This window comes from Thermobia domestica, chromosome 10 (assembly GCF_964235325.1).
Source record: "Thermobia domestica chromosome 10, izTheDome1.hap1.1, whole genome shotgun sequence".
NCBI classification, from domain to species: Eukaryota; Metazoa; Arthropoda; class Insecta; order Zygentoma; family Lepismatidae; genus Thermobia; species Thermobia domestica.
In genome coordinates, this window is record NC_137463.1 from 85,501,709 (window position 1) to 85,518,423 (window position 16,715).

Sequence of the window (16,715 nt, forward strand, 5' to 3'; positions counted from 1 at the left end):
ATAGTGACTTAGGGAGACAGTTTATAAGAATAATCTTTGTCTCAACGCAGCCTCGGGAGGCAGATTGTAGTTAGGATATCTCCTTTGTCCAGGGCGGCCTACACAGATAGAATTTGATTAGAAACTCCCTCGTCCAATGTAACCTCAGGAGAAGTTGTAGGTTAATTGATCAGCGAAGAACAGATACCTTGGTCCTCTTGCAGTCCACTTTTGTGAGTGTCCTCTGGGGGATTCGCCCACCTTCGGTTTCCTCCGGACTGGCTTCATATATTCCTGCTTCCTCCTAGTATCGTCTGCTTGTAACTGTGTTGGTAAACAATAGCACGTGCTTACCGTTGTGACGTGTGTTCGTAGAAGTAATATATACTAGAAGGTGGGAAAGAATTGTTCAATATTGTTGATTAGTTGGAATCCGGTGCTCTTTCTTAGTACTAAAGCTATATAAGATGTGCATCTATTACTAACATAAGATCATAATGTTTAGTGCTCCAACTCAAATGCAACTCTGATAAACCATTTAGCCAGGGAGAACTTAATATGGTATTTAATAGTAAAGAATAACTAAATGAGTGAGTTAAATTAATACACATTTCACAATATAGGTAAACTAAACTGAAATAGTTATTTAGATCTTTGTAGGCCTGAGAGGAACAAAGAATCCATACTTTAACTTTAGATCCTCTGTAATGTTTCAGTAAAAAATGAAATACAGGATGGCCCAAAAGTAGGTATTCACCCCTACATTGATCGAGTATAACGTTGTAGTTTATGGGTTTATTTGCTTCGGCTCTTCCGTGCTTAAGATGTAAGTAAAAAAACATCAAGAACAAATAATAAAGAAACTAAATCTGGCTGATGAATAACAATAAGAAATTATATAAAATGCAGTACAATACTGTATAAATATATCAGAAGCCTATTTTTGGACCACCCTGTACAGTATATCCCTGAACCCTGAGGACCCAAATAGTTGAATGCTTAAATAGATCTAAGAATTTATTTATTCACATTATTACACTGGATTGTCTGTCCCGTAGCATCACAGACAGTAGTCCCAACAAAGAGAAAGGGTAGGTTAGCCATTCCCAATGTTCGCCCTACGTTGTAAATATCCTCATTCACGAGCATTTGCCAACAAGAAAAGTAAAATGATTGATAGTTTCAGGACGAAATGGCAGGATAATTGACAATAAATTGTTGATTGCCCATATATTTTGAACCACGATGGGCCTATATGTTTCTTAATTTTAATTCCCAACTGTGCCGATAATTAGCCAACGTAGAACACACCAAGGACGCTGCAAAGGTGAAAGGTGAAACGAGGAATAACGAGATAATATCACATAATTCGCATGTGTTATAGCGTTGTGTATTTCTTGAACATTATTTACATACATATAGATTTTAATAAAAATTATACAATACAGATAAATACAACAAAAAAAGTATTATTCATAATACTGAATTAACTCAATCGTGCCAAGGAAAAGAGATATTTAATCGATAGTTTATCTTCCTTTCTTAAAAGAAAAAAATGGAATATTACACGATTGTGCCAGATTTGTGTTTGACACTTATTTTCTCAGCAAATGTCTAAAATGGAAATGTAGTAAATATGAATGAGATATACGTAGTTATTATAATAACTATATCTTAGTCAGTTTAACTAAATTCCCATTAAAAAAACTTTGCTGAGAAAATACGTATTCAAACAAGTCTTATGGGGTATATAATCCACTTTCAGCAAAACTAGACTTTCTTTTTCGTGACACCACTGAATTATAGATAATCCCTTTAAAGTTTTATATGCTTTACATATCAGCAAAAGCATTGGAATACACATTGTCTTTAAGCAAATAATGTCAAAAGTTATTCTATATCATATTTTAAATGTGCTGTGGCAAAGAAATACGTTTCATGCTTATTCCTAAAAATCATTTTGAATCAAACATGGAAGAGGATTGAGATAATATAAGTTATTAGTTATCATCATCATCTTCATCTTCTTCTTCATTAGTTTCTGACACTCTTTCTTCTTCTTCTTCTTCTTCCTCTTCTTCAAATGAAGCATTTAACTCATCCAAAGCTGCCTCTATTTCTGGAATATTTTGTTTGGCCCATTCAACTCTTAATTGTGCCTCACGTAACAGTTCCACGAATCTTTCTTCCGCTGCACCCAGTTGTCCTTTATGTTCATCATAGAATTGCTCAGCCTAATTAAGGACAGAACAAAGAAAGTTGTGTTAATTAAAGAAAAAAGAAAGAACAACAAAGAAATACCTGTAAATACATAAAGATATACAGATGGTGATAAGAAAAATGGAAACACCTGAACGAAATTGCAACTTACCAGATTAATATGGTGTCGGGCCATTTTTCGCCTTCAGAACAGCCTTGATGCATAGAGGTCGTGAATGATAGCAAGTGGAATTTTACCCCATTCCTCGTGCAGTGCATCGGCCAGTTCTGTGAGAGAGGATGGAGGTGGAAATCGTCGCCGGAGTCGTGTTTCCAAGACGGATCACAGATGTTCAATTATGTTGAGATCTGGGGATTGTGCGAAGCAGGAGAGGTGTTGAACTTCATCCCGATGTTCCTCAAACCACGCTGCAACAACGCCAGCTGTGGGAATGGGTGCATTATCATCCTGGAAGATGGCGTCATTGTCCGGGAACAACATCCGGACCATAGGATGCATGTGGTCTCCTAAAATTGCGACATAATCGTTGGCAGTGATTCGTCCGCTAAGTGTGACCACAGGACCCAATGAAAACCATGATATGGCGGCCCAAAGCATCACCGAGCCGCCGCCATGTTTCACAGTTGGGCGGAGACATTGCAGATCAAAAGCTTCTTTGGGCGTTCTCCACACATAAACATGGCCCGTGGTTGGGAATAGGGTGAAGGATGGCTCATCCGACCATATCACACGTTTCGAGTCCTCAAGGGTCCAAGTTGCATGGTCGCGGCAGCATATGCGGCGTGCGAAAGCGTTATGGTCCCTGATGAGCGGTTTGGCCCGTGCAACACGACCCCGTAAGTTCATGTCATGTAATTCGCAGTGGACTGTGATTGTCGAAACAGGTTGCGGGAGGTGCTGATTGAGTTCCTCCGTCACTTGCTCCGCAGTGGCACGACGGTTCTGCTTGACAATGAGCTTTATTACCCGGCGTGACCTGTCACTCATGATTTTCTTCCGCCCACTGTTCCGCTTCCCCGATGTGGTTTTCCCGTGTGTTGTGTAGGCCGTCATCACCTTCCACACTGTCCCACGCGACACACCTAACACAGTAGCCACTGCCGTCAAACTCACTCCACATAACCGCCCACCAACAATTTGCCCTCTTTGAAACTCTGAGAGGTATCCCATTTTACACTACCTCTGTCTGCTGCAGCCACTGGACACTGCTGTTCCACTGCGCCTGACGTAGTACGGAGACCGATCTAACACACCACCACCAGCGGTCCGGCGCTGCGGGCGTCACGACACCACTGCCAACCCATACATCTGACGTGTTGCAAACTACAGGTGTTTCCATTTTTCTGATCACCATCTGTACATTCTACACAGTCCGCAGCGTAACTAAAGACTTGCAGACCCCTACCAATCTTTTGTAATTAGCCCCTCCCTCTTTTTTGTTTTCATATCTGTCATATTGATGTTATGTATACTAGATTCATAACATCAATACATTTGATAATACCTGTATTATTTTTATATCTTGCAAGTAACAAATACATACCTCTAAGTGTAATTTATGTAATAATATGTAGAATGTATTTCTAGGTTATATTTACCAATTTATCTATGTGTATGTACTGTGTGTGTATAGATATATACTATGTAAAGAATGTTAGATTCTGAGGCGGAGAACGTTATGTTGAAATAAAACAGAAAAAATGTTTTTAATATCCGTGAAATTGGCTTTATTTGACAAATCATTTTATGGCATTGATGTTGAATATGATTTCGGGCATGAGGCCACCACGGGTGATGCGCACATGGCGTAATCTGGAGATCCAATTTTCAGACACTCTTCGCAGTAAATCAGGCTGCATTTCGACAATAACGCCTCGAATATTGGCTTCGAAGTGCTCAATTGTTTCTGGTTTCTTGGCGTAGACATGCAACTTTAGATATCCCCAGAGAAAACAATCTATTTACAATACTGACATAGCCATTTAACAAAAAGTGTGCTTCATAACTGAACAAAATTTTCAAATGAAATTGTGGATCAAGAGCAATGCTTCCTTCAGATTATTCACCAAAGGTACTGCGCGAACGATGATCGTGTGGCTTCAATTCACGTAGCAGTTTAATCTTGTAAGCACGTAAACCGAGATTTTATCCAACATTTTCCATAAAGTGACTGGACACAAGCTTAATTGTTGAGCACGACGACGAATTGACACATTTGGATAATCGTCAACACTACCTGCACATCATCAATCGCTTGTTGTGTTCGCACTGTACGACGTCTTACGGGATGCGCATTACCCTTTAGAGTAAACATATTGCGAAAACGATCCACGGTTTCTCGAATTAATCGCTCTGGTTAACGATTATGAGCACCATAAAATGCACGTAATGGCCGATAAGTTTGTCGAATTGAACCATGGTTTTCAAGATAAATTTGCAAAACTTGCAAACGTTGCTCCGGCGTAAATCTATTTATCATGAATTACCAAACCAAACTAACCTCAAACCAACCGAGAACTGTAATATCAGCTGTCACAGAAAAAAGTGTTGCCAGTTTAAGCTTCTCCTCCTCTAAAAAATATCCTTTTATATAAATGCAGCAATCTATAATGTTTTTCATAAAAATTAAAATTCCTTCTTTCTTACTTTAATTTTGCAAAGTTACGTATTAGAAGACGGGCCAAAAAGTGACATGGCCAAATAGTAACAAGGCAGACATTTACTTTTCTTCAGGTTGGCAATACTGAATGACGTCATTGCAGTGAGACTTTTAAACTTGATGAGAGAACGTTCACGGCTGTTTGAGTTAGACAAACATTTGTTTTTTTTTTTTTTTTCACTACAGAAATTAACGATTTGAATAAGTACTCAATTGTTTACTATTAAACAAAAGTTATACATCAAGATTGTTTTCGAACAGCATTAGTTTAACCACATAACCAGGTAAAGTCCGGCTCAAACCTCTTGACGTCTGTCGAAAACCACTTGGTATGCAGGCGCGACGTTGTCGGATTTCGCTTCCTTTCGTGTATACAGGCATAACATGAAACATTAACGCGTGAAATTAAGGTATTGGAGAAACAAATTCGTTCTTACAAATTAATTAATTCTATAGTGACATATATTATAAGGACATACCTTTGAAATTGCTTTCTCCTAATCCAGGAACAAAGCTATAAGACAATGTTGCCCAATTTGTGCTGGATATTGTGAAAAGGACACGACTAAACGTCAGGAGGTTTGAGCCGGACTATAAATGAACTGTACCCACAACTCTATCCGTCAATTTTGCCTACATTACTTTATTAAATGGTTTGGCGACAATATTGCATTAAAAAGAAATAAACAAACGAAAAAGAGGTGTTATGACAAGGGACGTGAGGCATATTTCGACAGTGTTTTATTTACGTTCTTTTTTCCTTTCTACTTTCAGAGATGGTTCGCAATTACAGAAGGAAGATAGAGAAGGAAAATCAAACTCAGAAAATTATGAAAGGACAGCAGAAGATAAAGAGCCTGGTAGGTATAGTTTACGGAAGGTACAAGAACTCTTCAATGTCGATAGAATGTCTCTACACCAGATACATAATGAAGAATCAGAACAACACGAATAAGGCTTTGTTGAAATGGAATACAATAAGAAATGAAAGATTTATATGAAATCTCAAGGTAAATGGTGTGATTATCCTTGTCGATAAGAGGAATAGTAGCACTCGTGACGACATTTAAATAAAACCCTAGTTTCCACTGTCATCATGGTGTACGTTAGGGATAAGGATAGAATGTCCGAAATAGTTAATTTTTTCATCCTTTCTCGCCTTTCACACCGACGCCTGCCGAACGTTTACTAAAAATGAATTAGAAATGTCACTACTCATCTCAGTGAATCCGAAAACTGTGGATTCGACGAGAACATCGGTTGTTTTTTACTTTTGTTTTTACAAATCACTCCTTTTCACCCCTATCTCTAGTGGTGCTAGGGTTGTCTTACCCCAGACGGGGCTAAATGGATCTTACAAGGATTAAGCAGACTTTGGTAAATGAACTTCGCTGCCAGTTTTTGCAAGGTGATAATGCACATTTAAAATGTTCATATTACAAACTGGGAGAGCGCATTGGCCTAATATAGCATAGAAAAAGCGTCTTAAAGTTTTCGACTCGCCGCATATGTCATACGTAGCATTTATGAAGTGGCGGCGTGGCAAAATCAGTAGCTTATGTAACTCACGTGTAAAGGTCCACTTGTTCGATTCCCGCTTAAGTCTACTTTTTCTGTTTTTTGCTTTAATCAATAAAGTAGCCACTTTTAGCTACAAGTAAAACGTTAATTCACCATATCTTTATAATGAATTAAAACAATAGAAATATTCAAGTCAGTTGTAAAATCTTTCAATGTTCCATGTTAACTAGCAACGAAATATAATCTATTACTTAAACATATTGATATCACGAGTTATATTATGGTTACCACAGTCGTTGTGTAAAAAATGTTCTTATGCTTCGTGTTTACATCTGTTGACAGTTGAGAATTTCAAGGGGGATGAGAAGAAAATCCCCTTTGGTAATACTGGATGTTACTATAACCAAAGGAGATATACCCCTTATTCCCCTTGTAATATGCGACGAAAATCTTTCTCCAACATTGGGGGAAGGACGTGTAAGAGCGTTCCCATATTTTTTAAAAGTAATGTTCAAAATATTTATGAATTTGAAAAACAGTACTCTGGAGGATCAGGAGAGCAGAGTTGTCTTCAACATTGGTTGAGTTGAGTTGATTTTGAGTTTAACGTCCCGTTCAGCAGCGAGGCTATATGAGACGTGGACCTACTGATTAACGTAGAATCCAAACCACACAAATCTTCAACATTGGGAGGCGGGCATATTTGAGGCTTATTCTTGGGGGATATCGATTTCATCTCATTATCCTTTGTGACCATCGGACACAAGTCATCACATTTCTCCCAAAAAAACACATTTCAAATCGGATTATCGGGGGGAACAGTCCCTCAGTTCTACGATTGGAGGGGACATGTCCCCCTCATCCTCTCGTGCCATTTGCGCTAGTGCTTGTAATACATACACTGTCAACAGATGTAAATACGAAGTGTTAATAACATTTTTTACACGACTGGATGTGGTAACCATAATATAACTCATGATATCAATGTATTTACGAAATAGGAACATTGAAAGATTTTACAATTAATTTGAATATTTCTATTATTTTAATTCATTATAAAGATATGGTGAATTAACATTTTACTTTTAGCTACAAATGGCTATTTGATTGGTTGAAACAAAATACAAAAAAGTTGAGTTCAGCGTGAATCGAACACGGGTCCCTTCGCGCGTGATTCAAAGATGCTACTGATTCTGCTACGCCGTCACTTGATGAGTTTGCGCAACGTACGACATATGCGCCCAGTCGAAAACTTTAAGATGCTTTTTCTCTTCTATATTAGGCCATTGCGCTCTCACAGTTTGTAATATGAACGCTTTAAATGTGCATTATCACCTCGCAAAAAAAAAAAAAAAAAAAAAAAAATCCCAACGTTCATTTACCAAAGTTTACTTTCTCCTTGTTAGACGGCACTGGAAATTTCAACAGTAATCTCAGTGACCATGAGTGCTATGAATTCAACACTGGTATCGATTGTTTTCGGTTAGTTTTACATGTCACCCCTCTCTTCCCTCCTAAAGGAGTACTAGTGCTGTCCTTTAAACCACAGTACTTTATTTCAGATTGTAGGTCATATGTGTACCAAGTTTTGGTTGAAATTGCTCGGGGCTTTCACGGCCGTGTGTGTGAGTGATAAAACAATCCCTACCCCTTTTAAGAAGGAAATTTTCAGATATTCTCGGACATCTTTCCCCTTATTTTCAACGATGACATTATATTCTTTGTTTCATCTTTCTAACTTGACGGGCTCGTAAGGTACTCAAAATTTTGCCATATATTATGACTTACCAGTATTAAATTAAGTCATGCACCAAAACCCACCGAAACTGGTGTAAGGGGGACGGCAAACGTAGTTGTTTTCAATTCTAAATAGAAATATAGATAGTTATATGTAAATATGATTCTCATTTTTATCCTTTTTGCTTTATCTCAGAGGTTCTGAACTGGTATGTCGCGACACACTGCTGTGTGGCGCAGCCTCATAGAATATGTAGCGAGTTTTTACAATTAAAAAAGCATGAAACATTTAATAGTTAGTTTGATTAGATTTTGAAACTGATTGTAACAGTTAACGTTTTTGGCGAGAGCCACAATGCTCAGTTCTTTGTAGAAACTGTTAGTGTTACACTAGGGTGGGTCGTTTTGCCACTTTTTTTCGGAACGAAATGTAATACCTGGCAAAAGTGGCCCACCCACATGGACATTACAGGTATAGATTTTTTTTTTTTTTTCAAATCAGATAATATCTTCTGTGAGAACTATTGCCTCAAAGTTTCAAAATTTCCCTGAAAATTACAAAAAAAAAAAAGTTCATTATTTTTAGTTATGTTAAAGTAAACATATTTTTGGATTTGTACATGTCAGATGCTATGAAAACTGAAATCCAAGTCTCAAAATGCCAATTATATACCCTGCGGTGGGATAGGGGTGCCTCCTCTGGGGCCGCGAAAGGGGACAAATTCAGTACAATTAAGCGTTTCTACAGCTATTTTCGTCCTTGCCTTTTCCTTCTACTGGTGGTTCATAGTGGTAACCGAGCATTGTTATTTTTCACCATGACACTCCCCCCACCCCTCCACCTCAAAATACTGCAACGCCCTTCTCCTGTTCCGATCTGTGTAACTCAGCGTCACTATCGGGAACGACCAGGATACGCTTCAAATTGGGCACGATTTCTCTAGCGCTATATTTGGTTAATGTTGCCTTCAGCTTATATGAATTGGCCGTTACATATAATAGTTTGCTAAACACTATTTTCATAGAAAATTCTGTATTTTTTATTATTTATTAAGTCAATATTTTTATTATATATTATATTTTTTATTATTTATTTTCTTTTAAGTCAATATTAATTATTATATCACAAAAATGGCTTCAGTGACAATGAAGCAGACCTTGAAGGGAAAGCAGAGGAAAGCTCTTCTGAGGAAGAGACCAAACCCAGAGACAGAACATTTAAACCGAAACTACATTTGACTGAAACTGCTATGATTGCTCAAAGATACAATGTAAGCGAAAGGGCTGCGGCTAGTACTCTCAACGGGTCGGGTCGGGTCGGGTTGAAGACCGACCCGAAACGAACCGTGACCCGAATTGACTAACCCGACCCGACAATCCCGACCCGCATTGCCTGACCCGACAAACCGACCCGAGCTGCCCCTACTGACCCGACCCGAGTTGACCCGACCTGTTTAAGAGCACTATGGTCACGACACTGGGTGAATGCCAAAATGCACTCCCATTGAGAATTAAACCCGGACCACGTGTACCGAAGTCTTACACGTTAACCACTAGCTAAATCAAGCGGGGGATTTGTATATCCATCTTAATGAATATTTGGCACTCTTGAAGTTTGGTTATTTCTTTTTATAACTAATACCAGTGTCTGACGTGGGAGAAATTTATTTTTTTTTTTCTTGCTTTAGTTCTATGTGACGAAATTTTTATTCAAGGTCAGTGTTTCCACCTGCTCGGACGGCAGGAGATCTCGGAAGGTAGCAGCAGGAGTCTCTTGGCGGGGAAATCGTTTAACTACAAATCGTTTAACTACAAGGAAATCGTTTAACTACAATGATAATGATTGAGAAAACTGGAAAACACCTGTGATTTTTTCCAACCCTTCAACTTTCATTCCAAAATAGGTTCTTGTGATTCCGGAACCCGCGTCACTTTGATTTTTCTTTCTCCGTAATTAAAACGTATTTTACAGTATATATAGCTGCAAGTAAGAAGATACATAATATGAATTTTGTAATTTAAAATTTAAAAATACAGTATGATAATTAATTATAAAGTACTAATTTTATTTCATTACTTTCAGCCCAACAAATGAAATTCAAACAATTTGCACCTTGGGTCTTGATCATCAATACTGCGTCTTATTCTTTGTCTTGCACAGTCAAGTCTTGGTCCTGCATTTCATAGTCTTGGTGGTCTTTCATGTTATACAAGAGCCAAGAATGCTCGCCTCATCGGTACAAATGAAGACCAAGTGTGATTTTGATTATGGTCTTTCACCTATACGGAAAGCAAGAAAATATCCTCATCGCTACTTGGTGACCACCAAAATAAGGCCAAGAGCAAGAATACTATATGCACTTTGTCTTGCATATCCAATCTTTATCTTGTTCTTGTATCGATGTTCTTGGGCTTGGTGAAATGAAATGAAATACTCAGTTTAAGGTCCCTCGATTCTGCACTTTAGGCTAAGTATATGGTGATCATGAGAAATGAATGAAATGAAGAAAGTGGGAGGAAACAGGAGAACCCCGAGGAAACCCACTACACGGCGTTTCTCCACCGCAAAGCCCACTTAGCACAAGCTGGGATTGAACCATGGACACTATGCACCAGAGCTGAATTCTCTAGCACTGAGCCCCGCGGCCCTGCTTGGGCCTGGTCGTCCATATTAAATCTTTCTTTTGGCCTTGCTTAAACAACTTCTAGTTTTGTTCTAAATGTAGACTCCATATTGGCGTAGATATTAATATTGCAGTTGATTGGTAAAATCAATCTTCCACATTTAAAAATTAAAGTACAGACAAGTACAAAAATAAGCATTTACCATAAAACCACTAGCTGCAAGTGTTCAAAATAGCTTTATGGTTTCTATAAAATCAATTGAAAAGTGCTAGTTTTAATTAGGCAGCTAGTGAAAAACAGCAGCTTTCGACTCCAGCCCAGTTTAAGCTCAACCTAAACTCAGTTGACCAAAGTGAACTGACCCGACTGATCCGACCCGAGCTGACCCGATTGACCCGACCCGACAATCCGACCCGAGATGACCCGACTGACGCCACCCGAAACCTGACCCGAGTTGATCCGATCCGTTTGAGAGCACTAGCTGCGGCACATAGAACATCAACTGTAATTCAGGCAGCTTTAAAGGCTGGAATTATAACTTCTCAACAATCTAGCAACATACTGTAACTCTGCTTTAATTGTGGACAGGAGCAAAATAAGGCATGCGAAACTTAAAGTTGCTCGGAATTTAAAAGAAAGTTCTAGAAATGATGATCCCATTAAAAGCCTATACTTTGATGGTCAAAGGGAAGACACTGAAACACACGCAGGCATCGTTAGAGCACTTATCACTTGTGGCTGAACCTAACTCTCAATACATTGGTGACGTGACACCATCCTCTGGCTCGGCCATGACGAAACCACAGCTATTTTCGAGTACATCATGAACCAAATCGAAATGGGCTTTGATGAAGTTGAGGTTCTTGGGTGTGATGGAACAAACACTAATATCGGTTGGAAGGGAGGTATTCGTCGAAAATTAAAGGAACTAACAGGCTATTTGTCTCTTGCATTTTAAAGAACTGCCTTTCCGAGCTCTCTTCACGCATATTGGCGCTAATTCAAGCCCCTATTCTTATACAGGTCCCATAGGTTCAAAACTATCTGACTGTGAAAAGCTTCCAGTGGTGTCATTCAAATCAATAAAATGTGACTTATTTCATCTGAAGAGCTGAGAAAACTCAGTAAAGACCTGAAATACTTATCTCAAGTCTTCCATTGCTAAAGGTCCTTGTCACGTTTTTGAGACCATTCATAGGTCTAGATACTTACCAAATGAATACCAGGCTGTAATCCGTTCATCCATTCAGACGAATGCATTTCTCGCACTCTCAGAGAATTTCTTTTCGCCATGATGACTGATGGTCTACCTGCTGTCCGACAAGATGCATTACATAAAATTCTTATTGCTCGAAAACACGAAGCAGAGAATCTTCATAACACCATTAGATATAACATCATTCCCAGACTGAATTTTGAGGCGAAAGATTACACTGAAATGATCTTTTGAGAAAGCACTGATATTTCAATAACTGTACCACCAGTTCTTAGGGCGGTATGAAACAAATAGCTCATGGACAAACTTTCACCTGACAACACTGTGCCAGAATAGTCCACCGTCTATCCATGCCACATGATGGCAGTAGAACGGATAGTGAAATTAGTCATTGAAGCAGCCTCTCGAGTATGTGGCAGTGATGCTAGGGACGGGATGATCAGGCCAACCTTACTTTCTAGGCAAGCTGTGTCTAAATTGCAATCAAAGTCCCAATTTGTGACATTTTTTCCTGACGGTAACGAATTGGATTAGTTCATCCGTCTCTATATATGGTTGGTTGGTTGGGTAGGGCTGGCGCAGGAGCCCTAGGTATAGCAACCTCCACGTAGTAGACTCTGGGACGCTTGGACAGGAGGCATCCCTATCCCCCAAAGGACATATAACTGGCATTTTTATACTTGAATGTCAGCTTTCTAAGCAACTAACATGTATTTAACCAAAAAATGTTTACTATAACATAATAGGGATGGTATCGAGACGAGACGAGACAAGACTTTGTACAGTCTCGGTCTCGTCTCGGTTTAAAAAAAGCTGTCTCGGTCTCGTCTCGAGTCAAAAATCGCCGTCTCGGTCTAGGTCTCGTCTCGGTCAACAAATGCTTGTCTCGATCTCGGTCTCGGTCTCGAGGGCCAAATCTCGGTCTCGTCTCGGTCTCGTCTCGAAAGTCTCAAAATAAATAGGTGAAATTAAAATTGTAAAAGTATTATTATTGTAAAGTCTGTCGTTTCTGTTTCTTATTTTTGGCCTTATTCTTGACTTAGAATTATAGTATGGTGTACTTCTTCAGAGCTAATTTGCTAGCGCTGATGCCTTCCATGCGTGTGTTCCAGTTTCAATCATCAGTGGGTATATCATATCTGGGATAAAATTCTAATAGTAACCCTTATTTCACTTTCAGCAAAAGACTTTCTCATATGGCCTCAGTACTGCCTATACAATTAAACTCTATTAAATTAACTTCAGTACTATACAGTAGTTTATTTCCTTCCGTAGAATAGGAATTGATCAATACATCCTAACGAATAACGCAACACATAGCAGCATGAATGTATTTAATCGTACCGAAATTGAAATTTTACAATTTCTCATTTATTATCCAATACATTCTGTTTTGACTGTCATTTTAAAAACATAATATAACGTTCATTATCTGAACAAATAGGGTAAATTATTACTACAATATATTTTGTTTAAAATTGATCAAATGCTTTATTACCGTTTCACATCTACGTGTTTAATTGACGCCTTAAAACAACAAATTCCTGAACTTTGTTGTGGGAGCTACGACACTCATCTTTGCTATGTGTGGCCTCGGGTTGCATCACGAAACAAGTTAGATTCAAAGTCAGATGTTTCGCATAGTACGCGTCTAAATTTAAGTACATTTTGTTTCTTATACAAGTTCCTAAAGTTGTAATGCATTACATACGCATACGTATATCCACTGCCGTAACACAGATTAAGCTTATTCCTGAGCTCTTAGCGGTGCATGTGATCTTTATTCGAGAAAACCAATCGTGCGTTCATTACGTTGAAATTTTATATTGATTGAAAATTACTTGCGAAACATGGTATCCAATCTAAAATTGTTTTCGTCTATCGATCATAATTTCGTCTTGCAATATGTCCATCACATTTTCCGGTCTATTTTAAACATTATTTCATTAGTACCAGTCATTAGTTGCCAAATAATTCATTTCTATATATTTGGGGTACAAATAGTTCATATCCTCTACTTTTGGAGCACAGACACGCTACTTTTTGATCTTCGGATCTGGCAACACAGACTCAATTATTTAAATCAACACAATGTAAGAACCCCCATTTGCTGTAATGGCTAGTACGCTTGATTTTGGTTCACATGGTCCCGAGTTCGATTCCCTGTGGCGGTAATGTTCAACGACCGAAGTTTTCCGGATTCCACTATGATCAATAACTCCACGTCTCCTTTAGCCGCCCTAGCATAATCTTGAGACGTTAAACTAAAACAAAACAAAGCAAAAATCAACACAATGTGTATTACTAACTGTAAGTATTTGAATAATTGCATATAGCTATATGGTATGGATCGAGTTTGAGGTGGTCGGCGGTCAAACTATAACAAATGAAATGCAGTTAGGGTGTAATTAAAATTTTAATAAAGCAGTGTTTTAATCTAAAAAATACACCAGGCCTAAGGCTTAGGGAGAACAACTAGCTACTGAAAAGTTGTCAGTTACGTTTAATTTCAGTTACAATTTGCTTTTACATGTATTGCTGGAACGAAAACTTTGATATTAACATTATAAGTAGCCCAAAGACTATGAAAAACATCGTGTTTTGAAAACATTCTTGCACCATAAAACCAATTACGAGTAATTTTAAAATATTTTGCACTTTAGCTACGTTATTTGCACTATATTTATAATAATATTTAGCAACTTATTTAAGTTCGCAACACTGCTTAAAATAATGTAACTGCGACTTGTTGTAATTAAAACTACTGAACAGTAATGTTATAATGTTCCTGCCATTTGAGTTATTAGAGATCTCCAAAATGTTGATGTTAGTAATGTGTATTGTCCTTTGTTACACTGAATAATATATGTGCTTTTGTGGTTTTATTTAATATCTAAATTAGCAATATGTAGAGCTCTTTTGTGGCTAAGAAGTTAGCCTATGGCGTGAGAAACCCGGGTTAGATTCCCGGCGGGAGCTCATGTGGTTTAGATTCAACATTAATCAGTAGGTTCAGTCTCATATAGCCTCGATGCTGAATGAGGCGTTAAACTCAATTAAAATATGAAATGAAATTTTTGAGTTTTACGTCCACGGTTATGCCGGTTAGGCTAAAGGAGACTGTGATGGTGAGAGATGACTGAAATGGTGGAATGAAGAAAGTGGGAGGAAACGGGAGAACCCCGAGAAAACCCACGCACTAAACTAAATTAACTGAACAGAAATATGTAATGTCAAACGAGAATTGCAATTTGAGAAATTACAACTTTATGTTGCGTTGGCAACATTGCTTGTTTATCTAGTGGTATTGCAGAGTATCTAGAAGAATTTCCCATTCCATATTTCACACAGCATTCAGCATTTTTAATATATATGACTATTATATATAACTAGATGAAATACCCATTTTTCGCATGGGACCAGTATTTGGAAGTCAAGGCCTGTGGGAGTATCACTATCTCAGCAACTGCGAAAACTATGTATTTGACACTAATATCGGTCATTTTGTATTATTTTTACATGTCTCGGTACCCCCCCCCCAAGCAGGTGAAGCCCGGCCCGCATGCACTGGTAACTGAATTTGAAAGTCATCGCTAATGGAAGTGACACCATTGATCTCAGCGACTGCGAAAACTATGTATTCGACACTAATATCGGTCACTTTCTACTACTTTTACATGTTCCGGTAAACGCCCCTCTTGATTCAAAATTAAAAAAAAAAAAAACGCTTCTTCTTGGTCTGAGGCGTGGGACATGATACTTGTTACCCAAATTTCGTAACTCTTGGACTCTCGTCTGGTCCCCAGGCCGCACACAGGCAATCAGAAAGACAGGCACGCAGACACACAAACAAACAAACTCTTCCTTTTACTTATATTAGATATGATATACAGGCGAGTATCCAAGAGGAGTGATAAAGGGGTTATACCTCTCCTTGACGCTCAGCTATACACTGTATAAAATGAGCTTCAATCCTACTTCTTTCTTTAGACTGCATAAAGTGTCAAATTATGGTTTAGCCCCTCCCTCGATCATATCCTGAATCCGCTGGTATATATTTATAAATATATATATATATATATATATATATATATATATATATATATATATATATATATATATATATGTGTGTGTGTGTGTGTGTGTGTGTGTGTTGTCAGAGGGAGAGAGAGACAGAGATGACTATACACATCAGCAGTGGATTTTGTTTCGGGAGAGGCTTGAGAACAAGTAAGAAATATTTGTGTTGTACATGCAATGCGAAAAAATGATCACAAATCTATTTCGGGAGGGGCTTCGGTCCGATAGCCATGCCCTAAATACGCCACTGAACATTAGTCAACTGTTCCCATATTACCTAATACAGCAACGAAAGAAATTTTGAGTAAAGATCAATCTTAATAGTTGTTTATATCAGTATTCGAGACGAGACCGAGACTTTCGAGACTAACCTAAGTCTCGTTTCGGGCTCGTTCGATTTATAGAGTTCCGTCTCGGTCTCGGTCTCGGCAACTAAAATTCATGAAAAACTTTGGTATTTTTTCTAATTTTCAGTGAAATTTTGAAACTTTGAGGCAGTAGTTCTCACAGAAGATATTATCCGATGTAAAAAAAAAAATATATATATATATAATGTAAAAATGTAATGTCCATGTGGGTGGGCTACTTTTGCCAGATATTACATTTCGTTCCGAAAAAAAGTGGTAAAACGCTGCACCCTAGTGTTATACTATTATTATACGTATTAATAATTAATA

General features: G+C 38.1%; 1 protein-coding gene across 1 annotated transcript in view; it reads right to left on the reverse strand.

Moving 5' to 3' along the window:
- Window positions 1–1,347: 1,347 nt before the first annotated feature.
- LOC145662523 (aminopeptidase N-like) overlaps window positions 1,348–16,715 on the reverse strand; it is a 125,097-nt gene continuing 109,729 nt past the window's right edge. Inside the window, exon 15 of the mRNA XM_081728183.1 lies at window positions 1,348–2,213. Coding sequence (XP_081584309.1) covers window positions 1,980–2,213 — 234 coding nt within the window. The 3' untranslated portion in view covers window positions 1,348–1,979. The remainder of the gene's footprint in view (window positions 2,214–16,715) is intronic.